The sequence below is a fragment of the Suricata suricatta genome, chromosome 8 (assembly GCF_006229205.1).
Source record: "Suricata suricatta isolate VVHF042 chromosome 8, meerkat_22Aug2017_6uvM2_HiC, whole genome shotgun sequence".
NCBI lineage: Eukaryota > Metazoa > Chordata > Mammalia > Carnivora > Herpestidae > Suricata > Suricata suricatta.
Window position 1 is genome coordinate 118,435,094 of NC_043707.1, and position 16,957 is coordinate 118,452,050.

At 58.8% G+C, this 16,957-nt stretch overlaps 1 protein-coding gene across 12 annotated transcripts in view; it reads left to right on the top strand.

Moving 5' to 3' along the window:
* Positions 1-6: 6 nt before the first annotated feature.
* ADGRB2 (adhesion G protein-coupled receptor B2) overlaps positions 7-16,957 on the top strand; it is a 35,879-nt gene continuing 18,928 nt past the window's right edge. For 10 of the 12 annotated variants that reach the window (XM_029948871.1, XM_029948874.1, XM_029948872.1 and 7 more), the window contains exons 1-2: positions 7-187; positions 6,929-7,739. In XM_029948871.1, coding sequence (XP_029804731.1) covers positions 6,944-7,739 — 796 coding nt within the window. In that variant the 5' untranslated portion in view covers positions 7-187; positions 6,929-6,943. Of the gene's footprint in view, positions 188-6,928; positions 7,740-16,957 lie in introns of those variants that run through there. The other 2 variants (XM_029948883.1, XM_029948881.1) reach the window with 2 other exon arrangements.

Consider the following 16,957-nt stretch of genomic DNA (forward strand, 5'->3'; position numbering starts at 1 on the left):
GCCCCGCGCTGCTCCGCGGCGCCTTTTCTGCACCCGCGGCTCCGCGGAGCGGGAGCCTCGGCCCTCCGCGCCGCTGCCGCGAGCTGCCCCGCGCCCGGCCAGGCCCCCGCCTTAGGGATGGCAAACTTGCGCCCCGTGGCTGCCTCCGCCAGCGCCGGCCCCCGCTCCTGCTGCTGACGGCGCCCAGGTGAGTGTTCGGTCCCAGACCCCGACCCGGCCCGGCACCGAGAGCCTCCCGGCGTGGTCCCGAGTTTCCGCACCGGTCCGGACTCGGGGCGCTCCCCTGGCTCATCTCCGTTGAATCCTCCCCCTCCCGAACTGTGTTCGTTCAGCATCTACCCGTTCCCATCTCTTTGGGAACTTCCAAGCCTGGGGCCGAGGCCCCCTTCATCTCTGGCGAGTCCCTTTTCCACCCCTTTCCCCTTCCCCATTTCTGCTAGAAGCCCTCCCCCACAATCCTGACCCAGACCTTACCCCCACTGCTGTCTCGACGCTCTCCGTATCTTAGCCTGGATCCTGGCAGTGCGCCCCCCCCCCCTTGATTAGAGCCCCTTTCTCCAACCTGCAGCTCGACTGTGTCTTCCACCTTAATCCCCCCCCCCCCCCGGGTGGATGCCGGACCCTGCTCCTCCCCTCACTTCATTTCTGCCCAGAGTCCTTCCCGTCCCTATCGATGTCTGCCCATAGTTACTGCCTTTCCCCGCGCCAGTCCCCCGACCATGCTTCCCTTCTTATTTCTGTCCCGATTGCCTCCTCCCCCATATCTGCCCGGAGTCTTTCTATCCCTCGCCAATCTCTGCTGCAAGTCTCCTCCTCCTCAGCCTGGACTTGGGGCTGTGTCCCCTGTGTCTGCTCCGAGCCCCCTCCTCTCCGGCCGGGATCTCGGCTGGCCCTGCATCCCTGACTCCCGTGTCCATCTTTGGTCGGAGTCTGTCCATCCCTCATCCCTCTCTTCCCACCCCTGGGGCATAGAGCCGGGCACCAAACGCACTCTCCCGCAGCCCTGGGGGCTTGCATGATGGGGCGGCGGTGCGGGGGGGGGGGCGGGTTATTGGTTGTGAAGTTGGCGGCCACTCCCGCAGTGAGCTCGGTCCGAGAGAAGTCCTCTGCGCCGCGGCGGGTGCAGAGCGGGCGAAGGGTCTGGTGGCCGCTGGGGGAGGGGCTCCTGGGCCAGAGATACTGCCCGCCTGCCCACCTCGCCAGCTGCCGGCCGGGCCCCTGGGCGTCCTCTGGCGCCCCCTGCCCGCCGCCCGGGACCCGCCGCCCCTTTTCCTCCCGCCGGTAACCCCAGATTTCCGCAGCCGGAGCAGCAGCGGTGGCTGCGGGACTGGCACTGGGAAGTCCCCAGGGAAGAGGAGGTTGGCGGGCGAGGCCAGGTGCCCCCTCGTGCTAGCCTTGCGGGAACAGTTCTGGTTGTCAGGCCATATGCTCTGAGGGTAGGGTGGGGTGGGGTGGGGTGGAGGGCTCATCCCAGCAGTAATTCAGGAGTCCTTTGAGCTATCAGGGACAGACTAGGAAGACTGGCTCCTGGATTTGAGATGGTCTGGATGGGTTTGTTTGGGCTAGGGTGGGTGTCCCCAGAGAGCCCCTGTGTACCCCATGGCAGTCCCCACGAGGTGGGGGGTGGGGGCTAAGGTGTGTTCCGTCTGCTTTGGGCATGGTGTTGGCAGAGCAGGCACCTGGGGAGTGTCCCCACAGCTGCCACAGGGGTCAGTATGGATTCTGTACTGGGAATGCCCTGGTGGTGATGGTGGTGAGGCTTGAGGGAAGGTCTTCCCTGGACCAAAATTGGCAGATTTTCTCCCTCTTCTTCCCTTCTGTCTTCTCTTCTGCTCCCTTCCTCCCATCACTCTTCAGAAAGGGACAGGTTTAGCTTGGGGTGGCTGTGTGTGGTAGGCATTTCTGTGGCCCAAAATACAGTTCCAGTTGGTCTCTGCCCTTTTCTCACCCTCCCAACCCCCAGGTAATGGAGCTGAGTAAGTAGGTTAGTAACTCAGCTTTTGGTCAGATGACCTGAGTTCAAAAGCTGTGTGACCTGGGCAGGCTACATTACCTTTCTGAGCCTCAGTTGGTCCTCTGTAAAATGGGTCAGTGATAAATGCCTCATATAGTTTCTGGAAGAATGAAATTAGATTGTATAGAGTGTCTGGTGTCTAGTGGTGCTCAACTGTGATTGGCTTATTGGGCATTTGTCTTCAAGGCCACGGTCAGGGGCCTCGCCACTATACTCCTATTCCCAGAGAAGTGCAAAACAGGTTCTAGTGACTCCACTCTATCCCCCAGGATAATAAAGCCAGAAAACACCTTTAGCTCCCTAGAGGGGATCCAGGGAGCCTGTGACGTCAGTCTCTTTCCTCCCTCACCCATCCTTCACCATCCCACTGGACTGCTCTGGGATCAGCTGTGGCCATAGGGGCATCAGTGAAAGCCACGCCAAGATCTCTGAGGTCTTGATTCCAGTGTAGAGGCTGGGGAGGTAGGATAAATGCAGGAAGAAACCCAAGTCAAGGTCCCCAATGGTAGACTTGCCTAATAGGGGGGCCCACGTGGGAAATCAACCACAGAGGAGCACATGGTACTCAGAAGAGCCTCTTACCTCTCCCCAGGAGGTCAGATGCCATCAGGATCTTTCCAGGACAGTTAGTGCTCCAGGTTAGAGGTGGGGGGAGGCGACCCAGGCTGAGGCCCCCAAGAGTTTGAAGAAACCTGGCTTTGGCGTGAGTGGCTTGGTGAGGGGCAGGTAAGAGGGAGAGAAGTGAGAGGGCTTGAATCCATGGCGTTCTGCTGGGCTGGAAGTCCTCTGGGCAGTGTGGCTGGGCCTGGGTCCCACCGGGGAGTGGCAGCCTCCCAGCCTCCAGTCTGCCCGGGTAGCCCTGACATTGGGGAACAAAAGCTTTCGGTTCCTGTAGCAACGGCGGCTCCAGCTGCTGCAAAGTTCCGGGGAGGTGGGCGGAGGGCGGCTGAGTCACCGCCCCCTCCCCTGCCGCCCTCGCGGAACCGCCCCCCACCCCCACCCTGTCTCCCACTTGGTGTGCAGAGGGCCCCCTCCCCAGACCGAAAGACCCTTGAGAAAGAGGAGGAGCGGCCCCCTCCGCCAGGTGGAGAAGGCGGGGCCGCACTCGGGGGAGCCCCCTCCCCTCGGCCCTGCCCACCAGATCCAGAAGCTGGATGAAGATGTGCACCCTCCTGGGTAGCAGAGCTCCGGAAGAGGTCCTTGAGGACCCTGCCAGCCGGCCAGTGCGGGGGCAGGGGACCCGAAGGCACCGAGTGGGGGTCCGCGCCCGCGTGTCGGCCTGGGCTCGGCCCGGCAGCGAGCGCCCAGGAGGCGGAGGGTGAGTGACGGGCGGGCGAATTGGAGCTGCCAGGTGGATAAACGCGACCGACGTGCGCACTGCTGCGTCCCTTCCCCCACCCGCCACCCCTCCCTCGCCCGGGGCCTGGGCTCCGGGCGCCCGGTCATCCATCGCCGTGCTGCTCCCGGCCGGCAGGGCACAAGGGGGTCGGTCCCCGGGATCCCAGAGACCCAGGCCTGGCCCTGAGGTGCCCCCTCCTTCCCTACAGCCCCCAGTCTTCCCTTATAGTTGCTGCAAAACCCTCCCATTCCCTCATTAGTGCCGAAGGGAAACCCCAGGCTGAGCAGGCCTGCGGGGTCTGGGAGGAAGGGGGTCTCAATGTGCTAGGGCACAGGGTGGCATTCTCCGGTTTGCTGGTGGGCAGCAGGCATGCTGTGGAGCTAGCCCGAGGTAGTCCCTGAGACTGAGATTATGCCAATTGCAACTCCCCCATCTCAGCCCAGTGAGGTCCTGAGGGAGGAGGCTTTTAGATTATCCTCTCCATTAACCTCTTGACCCAGGAAGTTCTTCCTCAGAGCTTAGCTCTGTACCTATCTTCTCTAGCTCTTGCCCCATGTATGTGATCTTGCTGGGTTTGGAGGTGGCGAAACCATTCACGTGGCTCAACCCAAAGGGCCTTCCAGGAGATAGCGGTGGAGCTCAGCAGGAAAGCAGTGAGAGTTTGTGAGGTGTTGAGGGAGGGGGGAAGGGAAGGTGTGCAAACCCTGTCTGTGCCAGCCTCTGTGCTGGGAACTCACTGGGAAGCTGAACAAGAAAGTGTGTGGAGTCCTGGGGGCAGGGATCCTGGTCTCCATCTATGGAGCAGGGAACTGAGGCTCAGGGGGTTGAACATGACTAAGAACCAATTCGGCTGCCTGGGAGGCAAGGATCCTTCCAGGTCCCCTCCCAGGAAAGGTTCTCTCTGACTTGTGCTTTTTGCCTTGTTTTATGGACCCACTGGAGTTAGATTTTAAAAGGGCCCCCAAAGGTCTTATGTCATAGCAGGAACCACAAGTGTCATACACATACACAAATTCCGGAATTGGTGTGAAGGAGGTGTCTGAAGGAGACTGAGTAGAGGAGGGGGTGGGTCAGGGTTCAGAGGTGGCTCAATTCTGGAGGAACCAGGCTATGGCTCTGAGGATGTAGACCTGGTGCTTCTTGATGGGTTGGGGCTATGGAGGAGGGAGCAGCTGAGGCCCAGGAGGTGGGGCTTGGGGGTGTCTGAGCCCCCAGCTTCAGGAACACACAAAGGAAGGAACAGCAAGCTAGACTCTGCCTGCCACTTAGCTGTCATATGCTAAGCCTCCAAGAACCAAATACCTGTGTCTATTCACACTAGAAAGGACATTTCCATCCATCTCTGTACTAGTGTCTGGCTCTTTTGCACCTTGTACACGCGAGTGCCTGTCCCCCTGTGCACACCCCTGTCCGTGTGCATGCTGAATGCCTGTGAACACCTGTCCATACATGCACCTGTGCATACATGCTTTTGTGTGCACGTCTGCGAGGCACAGCAATGTTTAAGCCTGTGTGTGCATGCATGTATGTGAGTGTGTATTCCTCACCCTGCTGTAAGTGGGGGAGGTGAGGCCAGTTATAATGAGCCCCCACCTCCCCTCTGCTGAGCTACAGCTATGGCCTGAATTTTGCAGCCTGCTTAAAAATAATTGGGGGCAGCGGGGGGATTGGATGTCACTCATCATCAGCCGCTGGCTTTGCCGGTGCCGCAGCAGGCTGGGCGGGCTGAACAGTTTGGGACAGGCATGACGTGGGGTGGGGAAGCCCAGGGGTCTTGTGTCCCTTTGTCAGTTCTGGCAGGAGCAGTGGAGGCACTGCCCGGTCTGACGTCTATTGAGAAACTCCAGGCGGGTCTTTGGAGGCCGGTGGGGTCGCTCCTCCCCAGTAAATGAACCTGCCTTGAACTTGAGCCCCCACCCCACCCTTCCCCCTAGGCTGGGAAGGGGCAAGTGAGAGATCTCAGGTGGGGAGGCCTTCCACCTTGCTGCACAAGGGCTGGAATTCTGGGGCTCTAATTCCTGCCCTTTCACCACCCCCACTTTCTCAAAAGCCAAGGGGAAATCTGAGGCTGGGGAGCAACTGCGTCTTGGAAGGTCTAGCCACACCTGTGAGTTATCCTACATTCGTGATTCAGCTCCCAGAGCTAAAGGCTTGTTCATCGGGCCCGAAGCCTGAGTGAGGATGGGGACAGAGCAAGAGGCTATTATTGGTGGATGAGAGGGAACCCCAGGCTGGGGCTCCGGGTCTTGGGCTCCAGTCCCAGCTGGGCCACTCTGTGTGATCTTGAGCAGACTGCCTCCCCTCTTGGAGCCTCATCCTTTCTCCTCTAATGTGGAGCAGCCAGGCTCTAGGGGCCCATCCAGTGTGGCGAGCTATGCTGCCAGCACTGAGGAGGCAGGCGGCATGGATCACTTTGGGAGCAGGGTTGAGCCAGCTGAGGTGCCAGGCTCTGTTTTCTGGACAGCGAGTGTGGAGGCTGGGCAGGCTGTGGGTAGCAGCTCTGTCCTGGCTTGGTGGCCAGCTTCTGCCCACTCGGCCCCGGCCGCCTGGCATGTCTCTTAGGGCATGGCCTGGGCCCTGGTTGCCTGCCCACACACGGAGTACATTCACACCTGCTGAATCTTGCAGCCTGCTGGGAGTTGCGTTTAGTGTAGCACTTTGCCGGGAGGGAGAAATCAGTGAACTCTGGTCTCCACTCCTAGGAGATCAAAGACTCCTGAAATGAGTGAGCTAGCCCTGGGGAGAAGACAGGGAATAGAGGTGACGGTTGAGGGGCATGGGCTTTTAGGGAAGGGCTGTGGGAGCTGAGAGCTGGGCGATGGCTTGGTGGCCTCTGGTGGGGGGAGGGATGGTAGCAGACCCCGAGCCAGGCTTTGGAGGATAGCCCCATGGCAGGAAGTGAAAAGGAGTTAAGGGGAGTACTGCACCCATTTTGCAGATGCCTTTCCCCTTGTTTCCACCAGGAAGACCCCAGCAGTGATACTCCTGAGCTCATACTCTCAATGCCCTCCACGGGCATGGCTCGGGTTGTGCGAAGTCCCCAGCGCCCCAGTGGTAACTCCTCCCCTTTCTCTCCCACTCAGTAAAGCAAGTGAGTGAGAATGACATCGTTCTGGGAATAACCTTGAATTGTTCCGATTTATAAAAAAAGCAAATCGTTGTCAAACAGTGCTCTTTTGACAGTTACCGCTGGATTTCACATGGCATGCCTCACAGCTGATCACGATACCCTGCGACTGAGAGCAATAGTTCTGGAGAATTTAAGTTGGGTGGTGGGATGGGGCCAAGACCCAAGTGTCGGGCCAGGCTGCCTGTGGCTGATGGGATTGACTGAGGAGTCATAGGATGCCGGAGACAGCAACTGCTGTTTCTTAAGGGCTCACAGACTTCCAGACACTCTCCCACGTGCCTTCATTTTACAGGTAAGGTGACTGAGGCTCCGAGAAGTCAAGTTGCCTAAGATCACGCAGGTGGACGTGGGTGACTCCAGAGGCCCTCTCCCTGCAGCTCGCCACGAGGACTCAGAGCCTACGCTGGCAGTGCCTGGGGCTGCTGACCACTGTCTCTCTCCACAGGGCAAGGGACATAGGATGACCCCAGCCTGTCCCCTCTTACTATCTGTGATTCTGTCCCTGCGCCTGGCCGTCGCCTTCGACCCTGCCCCCAGCGCCTGCTCCGCCCTGGCCTCGGGCGTGCTCTACGGGGCCTTCTCACTGCAGGACCTCTTTCCTACCATCGCCTCAGGCTGCTCTTGGACCCTGGAGAACCCTGACCCCACCAAGTACTCCCTCTACCTGCGCTTCAACCGCCAGGAGCAGGTGTGCACCCACTTCGCCCCCCGGCTGCTGCCCCTGGACCACTACTTGGTCAACTTCACCTGCCTGCGGCCTAGCCCAGAGGAAGCTGTGGCCCGGGCAGAGACAGAGGCGGGGCGGCCAGAGGAGGAAGAGGAGGCAGCGGGGCTGGAGCTGTGTGGCGGCTCGGGCCCCTTTACCTTCCTGCACTTCGACAAGAACTTTGTGCAGCTCTGCCTATCGGCAGAGCCTTCAGAGGCCCCACGCCTGCTGGCGCCCTCGGCCCTGGCCTTCCGCTTCGTCGAGGTCTTGCTCATCAACAACAACAACTCCAGCCAGTTCACCTGTGGCGTGCTCTGCCGCTGGAGCGAGGAGTGTGGCCGCACGGCTGGCAGGGCCTGTGGCTTCGCCCAGCCAGGCTGCAGCTGCCCCGGGGAGGGCGGAGCTGGTTCGGCTGCCACCACGCCCCCAGGCCCGCCGGCTGCCCACACTCTGTCCAATGCCCTGGTGCCTGGGGGCGCGGCCCCACCTGCTGAGGCCGATTTGCACTCAGGGAGCAGCAATGACCTGTTCACAACCGAGATGAGATATGGTGAGTGTGAGCAGGGCCTCCGCCCCCCCCCCCCCCCCCCCGTGGGGTGGGTGTGTCCAGGGCTGAGGGTACCCTCCGGTCCCTGTCTTGGCAGAGCCCCAGGCCATGTGCATAGTTCTTCGCCTGTGTCCCCTCTGTGTCCAGCCTTCTTTGGGCGTTGCAGTCCCCGAAATGGATTGGGGTCAGACCTCACTAACCCCCAAACTCTGGTTTGCCATCTGGGTGGGGGGATAGGGGGCAGAGATCAGACAATGCAGTGTGGTGAACCCCTGGAGAGTACCCACTCTCCCCACCCCCGTCATTGGGTAATCAAGGAAGGCTTCCTGAAGGAAGTGATACAGGAGCAAGCAGAGATCTGAAGGACACATGGAAGCCAGCCAAGCCAAAGAACTGGTGAGGGCATTCCAGGCAGAGGGAGCAGTGCGTGCGTACAAAGGCCCAAAGCTGGGAGTGATCTCGGCAGGTCCTGGCGCTGCAAGTTGACAAGTTTGCCTGGAGGCTGGATAGTAGGTAGGGAGCAGGGACACATTCCTGCCCACACGGGTCAGTGATTTTTGGCAGTGGCCCCAGGGTCAGGGCAGAGGGAGGTGCAGAAGAATGTGCCTGGGTGAGGAGGGCTGGGCTGGCTCAGCTCCCAGCATCCCCTGTCTCCCCCTCTGGGCCCATGTCTTCTGGGACCGAGGCTGCCAGCTGCTAGAGCTTCCTGCTGACTGGGCAAAAGCTCTGCGAGCCCTTGAGCCCTGCCTGCTCCCGCTCCCACCCCGGCTCCCTCACCACAGCCACTTTCTGTGGACCCTCCTTCCTGCAGCGACAAAGCCCCCCAGGCCCTCATCTGGATCCTGGGGGTCCGCCGAACAGTGCTGGGCCGGTGACTGTCCAGGAGGCCTGGCATAGAGTGGGGTGGGAAGGAGGCAGCGCTGGGATCTAGTCCCCAGCTCTGATACTAAAAGGGAGTTTCCTCCCCTCTCCGGGCCTCAGTTTCCCCATTTGGGATAACAGGTGCTGGCCTACCTTCCTGAGGATGTCACGCATGGAGGGAAGGCAGAAGAGCCATCAAGCTCTGCCTCAGAGTATTTACAGGGCCCCAGGGGGTCTTGTGTGAGGGCTGCTAGGAGGAGTATTGAAGGAGTTTGCTCTGTCCCCACCCCCGCTTTGGAGGCCAGAGCTCTGGAGGTGAGCACTGCCTTTGAGCAGATCCCATCTTTTTGGCATCAGTTTCTTCATCTGTAAAATGGGGCGATATCTCTGAATGAATTGGAGGCCTGGTTATCATGACCGAGGCCTCTCCCAGTGCAGTGGGGAGGCGCTTCTCAGCATCCCCCACGAGATATCTGGCACCATGCCTACTCATGGCAAGTGCCCAGTGGCCTTGCTCTGGCCTCTCCCCCTGACCAGCTTGGCCTCTAGCATTGGTCGATGAAGCCGTCCGAGTGACAGCCAGGCCGTGGGCAGGTTACGGGCCCTGGAGGCTGGCCTGGGATTTAGTGCCTGCAGGAAGAAATTGAATTTCGCTTCTTTGTCGAACATCGGCGGAGAGCGCCAGGCGTATATCAGGAGGTTTATGACTCTTCCTGCCTGGCGGCCACTGCCCATCACTCTGGGGGACGTCCCCCGTCGTGCTCAGCAGAGGGGAGGTTCTTTTGTCTGGCTTTCCCTGTGGTCCGTTGGCCCAGTGGTCTGTGGTGGACGGAGCAAGGCTCTGCCCTCGTGGGCGGGCACCATCCGGGCAGGTTGCCATGTGGAGCACAGAGCCAGGAGCAGCCAGCTGGGCTTGGGTGAAGCCGGAAACAGGAGTTGGTTGGTAGTCGGGGTGTCTTTGGGCGTCAGAGAGGGCTGGTGATGGGAAGGCCACCATTGTCCCCATCATCATCACAGACTCTGTGGGGGCCTCTGTGACTGAGGATGGGTGGAGATTAGGAGCTGACCATCCCTGGGCATGAGGCCTAGTATTATGTCTGAGCAGGGAGCCCCGGGCTCCCAGCTGTTCCACATCTGACCTCTGCTCATGCCCCTTGTCCTGCCTGACATGTTTTCAGGCTGCTCCATGGGGTTGCCTGCAGGGAGGATCCTTGTGGGGAGTGAAGGGGGCAATGTGGCATTGCTCGTCCTGAGTGGGCTTGCACACTGGTGCCCAGAGGCCCTTCCTCTCTTCTGGCAGGCAAGAGACTTTTCCTTTTCCTTCCCGCCAGCTCCTTCCTTCTGCCCAGTCTCTTAGGGACAAGAGACAATGGGCGTATGTCTCAATTTGTCCCATGTGGCAGTGGGCATCTGAGAGATGGGGCATCGTCAGGACTCAGGGCCCTTTGTGCCTGGTGGCAGTCCCTCCTCCTCCCCACTGGGCTAGCTGGACACACGTACCTGCTGTGGGAGAACCGGCTCACATGTGGATCTGCCAGATTGAGAACAAGGTTGGTGGGGAAGGTGGTGAACAGGGAGAGTGCGACCCTCGTCCCCATCCCCCCCACCAGGCCCTGTGTTCCCCTTCTCAGGGACACCCTACATAGAATCGAAGGCAAGGCCAGGTGGAGTGGGACTGGGTCCATACTGGAAGAGCTGGTGGACACTGGCTGAGCGGAGTGCCTGGGCCCGCCTCAGAGCCCAGTGCGTTTGACAAGAGGGTACAGGCGCCTGTTAATTTCACGCAAACTGCCTTTGATAGATCTCTTGTTATTTTTGGTGAGTTGAGCCATAAATTTGTGCCATCTTGCTGCCGCAATCTGTTAAGTGGGGAGAAAGGAAGAAAGGGAAGGCAGGCAGGAAGGAGCTCAGCGGAGGCTGGCTGAGGCCGGGGGCAGGAATCAGGTCGAGGAGGTGGTGCTGCCACCCTGAGGTTCCTGCCCTGCTGACCCTCCAGTCCTGACGAGACACTGGCCAGTGGGGATGGCTGTGCAGACTGACCCCCAGGGAGGGGGACCTCCTCTCTCCTCTCCCATTGTCCCTGCCTTCCATAGAGGGGCTGTCCCATCCATGGCTGGCTGCTGCTGACCCACCTCCCCATCACCTGGGCCCCATTCCTGAGGCAAGAGTTCAAATCCCCACTCTGGCACTGCTGGGTGGCTGTCCTACAGGGGGCTCGGGGCCTCCAGTAATCCGTGCATCACCTCCCAGATCCAGCCCCCAGGCTCTCCATCGTGACACAGACTCTTCACCCGCCATTCCAGCCCCACCCCAGACTCGGCTGCTGCCTGCTATTCAGCCTTCCCTCTAATTCTACCCTGCCCTTGACCGGGGCTCCTCACTGGCACCTGAGCCCCTGCTTTGTGGACTCCCTGCCTTTGCTTGGGCTGTTTGCCCTACCTGGAATGCTCTTTGGCCTTGGTTATCCAGAACTTCCCCATTTTCCCAGTGCTGCTCAGTCGCAGTTTCCTCTAGGAAGCTCCTTCTACCTGCCCAGCCTAGTCCTAGGTTGGTCTTTCCTTGGCCCGGCACTCAGGCCATGCTGTCCTCTTTCGGCCAGCCTGGTCTGGTGGCAGGATCTGCAGCCTTACCTGCCTGATCAGTGCTCAGACGCTGGGGAGGCTGGGCCTCTCTCATGGTGGGGGGACGGAGGGACCTAGCACATGTAGTACATTTCCTAGAAGGTCCTTCCAGGCCAGATCTGTGCTGCCAGAGCTCTGTGTGCTCCGTCACAGGATGGGGAGTGGGGCTGAGACTCCTCAGACACCTCAGCAGGGACTGAGTCCCAGCCCACTCGTCTTCACGTCTTTATTGGAGCAGAGTTTGTGCTGGGCCTTGGGTTGGCTCTGAGTGAAGGAGATCCGAGATGCGCCAGACGCACCTTCTGCCCTCTGATGGGGAGAGTGCCCACTAGTGGACAGTGACCGTCAAGGCCACAGGCTGAAGTTGCCTGGCCCTGGATTCAGTTCCTAGTCCCACCGCTGACTAGCCATGTGACCGTGGGCAGGTTTCTTCATCTCTCATTTAATTACCTGTAAAATCGGGATAGTTGAACTATTCACAGAGTAATGATGAAGATTAAGCCAGAGAATATGGGTCAGTGCTTAGCACAGTGCCTGGCACATGGTAAATCCCTAATAAATAGCTGCATGTTATCATAATTTAGTGCAATACATTTCTGTATCGGGGTCAGATGTCAGGGGGGAGGAAGAGAGAGGGATTCAACCACAGAGGGGCAGGAAGGCAGTCTAAAGAAGGTGATTCTGAGCTGGGTTTTGAGGACTGAATAGGAAGTCGCTAGCCCGTGAAATTTTTCTTTAAATGGAATCACTTCTAAAGTTTAATACATTTGGAGGAAATTTCATATTCTAAACAGAAAAAGAGTATCACTTATCTGAAGCAGAAAATAGCGGAAGAAACAGCCTCAGTGAAAACAAAGCCATGTTAGCAAATTCTAGCTAGACGTTCGTCCTTCCTCGCAATTTGTTAGAAAGAGAAATGAGCACGTGCTGGCGGTGTGTGAAAGCCTCCGACGACACGGAGACTGTATCTTGGGTGCATTTGCAAGGATTAAAAGTAAGGCAACCATATGATTTATCATCTAAACTGGGACATGTTTGAGGTTTGAAAGCAGGGGAAGGGGTCCTATTAATTACATCTGGGCGGCAGGCACAACCGGGGCGACCCCAGGCAGATTGGCAGGAAGTCACCCTAATTAAAAGAGACCTAGAAGGGGTAACTGCCTCAGTCCACGATGCAGGATTTTTTAAGGGCACAGTGGTGAGCCACCCCAACTCTTTTCCTGCTGCATGCTTTGGGACACCCCGCAGGAGGAAGCAGCCCGTGCAAAGCCATGGAGGTGTGAGCCCTTAGCGGTGAGAGATGGGCCCAAGGCTCTGCCTGCCATCCCCAGACACTGGGACCCCACCCCCATTGGCCAAAGGCCACAAGGGCGTGTCATGGGGGAGGTGGGATGAGTCAGATATGGTCTCTGCTCTGGAGGAGCTCCTGGCCATTTGGGGGAAGTGGCAGGGACTCAGCTAGCTCTGTCTAGAGGCTGGGCAGATAGGCCAGATAGGAGCCATTGGAGGGAAACTGGCATTCTGGCTGAGTATCTGGTCTCACAGGGATACCCAGTTGCATTGGACTGCAGAGGTCGAGCTTGGAATTTTCAAAAGCCATCTCCCTCTGCTTCCCTCCCCCCACCTCCCTGATTCTGATGCTCCGTGAGGGTTCATGAAGCACTGCTGGGGGTGGGGAGCCATGGAGGGACATGGCAGAACTGTGTTTCAAGGGGATCTGTTGGTGCCTACTCAGGGCTCCAGGGCCGGCCTCAGGGAGGATGTAGAGAGCCCTGGGAGGGCGGGCTGCTTTGTAAATCCGCACTGCTCTCCCCGTGGAAGTGATGATTATCGTGGTTATTTTTAACATATTCATGACAAAGGAGACTGAGGGGGCTGGACTGTGTGGAGTTTGGGAGGCAGGGTCTGCAGAGCACGGTGGAGCAGGTGTCTGCAGTCCTGCCCAGATGGCAGGGAGCCTCTGTGCCCACCCTGCCAGCCGGTGCCAGCGTGGGGTTGGGGAGAGGGACAAGAGTGGTCCCTATGTGATTGGGGTGGAGGGACCCTCAGGGATATCTGGCCCGTGTCTGCTGAGTGCCTGTCTTGTGTCTGGCTGCTCAGAGCTAGGCACTCTGTAAGAGGAGTGAGGGAGAGTGAGACCCTCCCTCAGTGCCCAGGAGAGGGATGAACCTAGGTTACTCACAGCTGCAGTGGAAGATGGCCTAGGATCTCAGCCACAGGAGGGGCCAGCATACCGAAACCCCTGTGTGGTCAGCCTAGGAAGGCTTCCTGGAGGAGGCAGCATTTGACATGAAGATTTTGGCAGATGGAGGTAGAGGAGGGCATTCGAAGGGAAGGGAACACCAGTCTCACATAGGAAAGCATGTGGACAACAAGAAGGAAGAGGGGAAAGTCCCTTTGCATGGAGAGCTTACTGTGTCCCAGGCGGTCCATGTCTCCTGTTTTGTTTAATTCTGAACCTGTGGTAGGGCATGTCATTTTTATTTTTCGCTGAAGCTTTTTAAGCTCAGAGAGGTGAGGTGACTTGCCCAAGGGCACACAGCAAGACTGGCAGAATTGAGAATCAAATCTGCTTCTGTCTCTGGTTCTCTAATCCATGTCCTTCCCGCTGGCCCACATGACCTTGCAGCATGCTTGGCTGCCCAGTGGGGAGAGGAAAAGAGGACTGGACAGGCCGTCAGGGGCTGGCACATGCCAGGCTCAAAGGATTACCCTGGCAGCAGTGGGGAGCCACTGAACATTCCTCAGCAGGGGAGTGTGTGCGGTTTGAGCTGGGCTCCCAGAGGATCACTTTGGAGGCTACAGAAGGGAATTGGGCTCACCTGGGGGGAGCACGGAGTGGATGTGCAAAGGAATGATTAGAAGGTGGTATGAAGACAGACTAACGGTAGCAAGCGTGGGGGGCTCTGGTGGGGCGGGGGAGTGAGTCAGGGTCCTATGGGAATTAAGAAAGGTGTCTCTGAGGAGGCTCCAACTGCATTTTGTTAGAGCCAGCGCAGTCCAGTAGAACAAGCGCAGGCCTGGAGGAATCAGGCAGGCCTGGGTTCAAATCCCACCCCACCTCTCTCCAGCACGTGACCCTAGAGCCTTGCTCCTCATCAGTAAACACGGGACAACCCACCCTGGTTGGGATTAAATGAGGCGCACAGTAACTGGCAAGTAGGAGGCTGTGTAGTAACTGCTACCTCATTCTAAACAAAACACAACAGATAAGAGGTCATCAGGGACTGAGCAGGGAAGGGTATCCTGGGGAAGCGGGTCCGTCCACGCCCACACCCAGGGCAAGCCCCCAGGTGGGGGGGCCTGTAGACTGCAGAACTTGTGAGGACCCGGGTCCTACAAGCTGCCTCTTCCTGGACCCCTTCTTGTCCTGTTGGCTCAGCTGCCTCTTAGACTTCCCCGGGGGTGGGCCCAGAGTCACTGGGGCCTGCACTTGGCATGGGCCGAGCTGCAACATTGCTTCAGTAGGTGACCCCTATAGTGTTCCTCCCTTTCAGGTGGAGCTAGCTTTTACTCATGGGGGAAATACACTGCTGGGGAAGTGGGGTGGGGTGCAAGGGAGGGAGTCTGTGTAGGTCCCCTGCACCCCCTTTTGCTGGGTGGCCTTGGGCTTGTTCCCTCCCCTCTCTGGCCCAGCCCCTGAGGCCGGGAGAGGGACTCAAGAGCTGGACTGGGGTGCATTCTGATTTTCAAGTAGAGTGGATTCTAGAAACCACCTCCATCAAATCTGGTTATATTGGGGAGCTGGCCGGGAAAGCATTGGTGCACGGTTTGTAGAGGATGTGGCGCCTACAGGGAGCAGTGAGCGGGTCACACTGCCCTCTCACATGTCCATGTTTCCTGGCCTTCCTGGATGTCAGGCTGGTGGGTGCCACAGACGCAATGGTGGTCAAGACACCAGAACAGGAACCAGGTGACGGGGTCCTCAGCCGGATGTGTGATAGGTTGAACAGCATCTGCAGAATATTTATTAAGAAATGGGTGTCAGGCCCGGGGCTACTCTAGGTGGAGGGCCGCTGGGCAGAGCTGCTACTCAGGATGACAGGCGCATCCAGGGACCCCCGTGGGGTGGCGGGGAAAGCTAGGAGCAGTGGGTTCATCACTGTTCATTGCTGGTCCTCCGGGCCGGTGTTCACTGTGGTTGGGGGAATGGCGTGCACAGCCTGCCTGCAAAGGGCCAGTAGGCGTGGGGAGGTTCAGACGGTCGGAAGGTGGCATCCTCTGTGGTAACAGGGCACACAGAGGAGGGAACAGCCACTTCTGCCTGGGGAGTGGGGGGTGAGGAAGCCTTCAGGAATGAGAAGCCACATAAGGTGGATTTTGAAAATCAGGTAGGAGCTTACTAGGAGAAGGAGGTGGCGAACGAACAGGTGGAGATTTGGGAAGAAGGGGTGACCCTGTTTTAGGTGTGCTGAATTTGAGGGGCCCTCATCAGTAGACGTGTCCAGAAGGTAGGAAGCCACGCAGGAGTGGATCCCGGAGCAGGGTGCCGGGGATAGTGACTCAGGAGCAGCCCTTCCGCCGGGGCTAAACCTCGGGGAGGGGAGTGTGGAGCATGCAGTGGAAACAGGGTGAAGCATGAAGGCCCCATATGGGAAGCAGCAGGAAGACAGACCAGTCACGGAGACTGGGATAGGAGGAAACCCGTAGAGCCAAGGGAGGGGAGTGTTTCGAGGCGGGAACAGTCAGCAGGGTCCCGCGCTACCAAGGGGTCAAGTGGGACGAAGCTTCAGAGCGTCCGTAGGATTTAGCGATAAGGAGGGCGTTGATGACTTTGTCAAGAACAGTTTCAGCAGAAAGATGTGGTCAGAAGCCAGACTGCAGTGGATTACCAGGCGAGGTGACATTTGAGCCAGGATGTGAGTGGCAGGTGAGAAACGGGAGAGCCAGCTGTGGACCACTTACTGATGAGGAGGAGGAAGCTGAGGGCAGTGGCCAGAGGAGGAAGGAGGGTCCAAGGAGGGCTCTCCCCCGCCCAGTGGAGGTCCATTCTTGGGCTGCCATGAAAAGAAGTGCTGACCAAATGCTGAGCCAGAGGGTAATGCTCTTGGAAGGTGGGAGGGGTAGATGCAGGACCAGGCGAGGGAGTTGGGGGGTGGGGAGGACTAGCCTTTGTGAGAAAGGCTGCAGGAAATTTGGGAGTTGGAGGGGTGAGGCAAGGCGTGGTGGGGGGCTCCCATGTCAGAACATTTGCTTTCTCTATAAAGGAGTTCATTGCAGAGAGAGAGGGGGCAGAGACGAGCTCAAGGAGAGAGGTCAAGGTCTGGTACAGCCAGCCAAGGTGGGGAGTGGGGAAGGCAGGGGGCCGGGGCATGCTGCCGAGAAGCCCCAGGCGCCCAGCGGATATGCAGCCCTGAATCCGTAGTGATGCCAGTTGGCACAGCTGTGGATTTCTTCAGCAGCCTGGGGGTGGGCGTGGAGAAGGCGGCTTGTCACAAGGCTCCCGGGCTGGGGACTGGCTGAGCGGGTGTGGTGCAAGGGCTGGGTGAGGGGATTTGGGGGTTGGCAGGCACAGCCCCGGCACCTTCTCTGCGGTTCTGACGGAGGCAGGGACCGAAGTGAGGCCAGGAGGGATGGCAGATGCTATTTGAAGGGAAGTCCAGGGGCCTTAAGGGTGGCAGGGGAGAGCTGGGGAGAGGTGCGGGTTGTGAGGGGAGGGCGGATGGTCAAAAGAAACCCACCTGAGCACTTACCATAGGCCGAGCAGGGTGCTAAGGGCTTCATGGCCTCTGGTCAGGG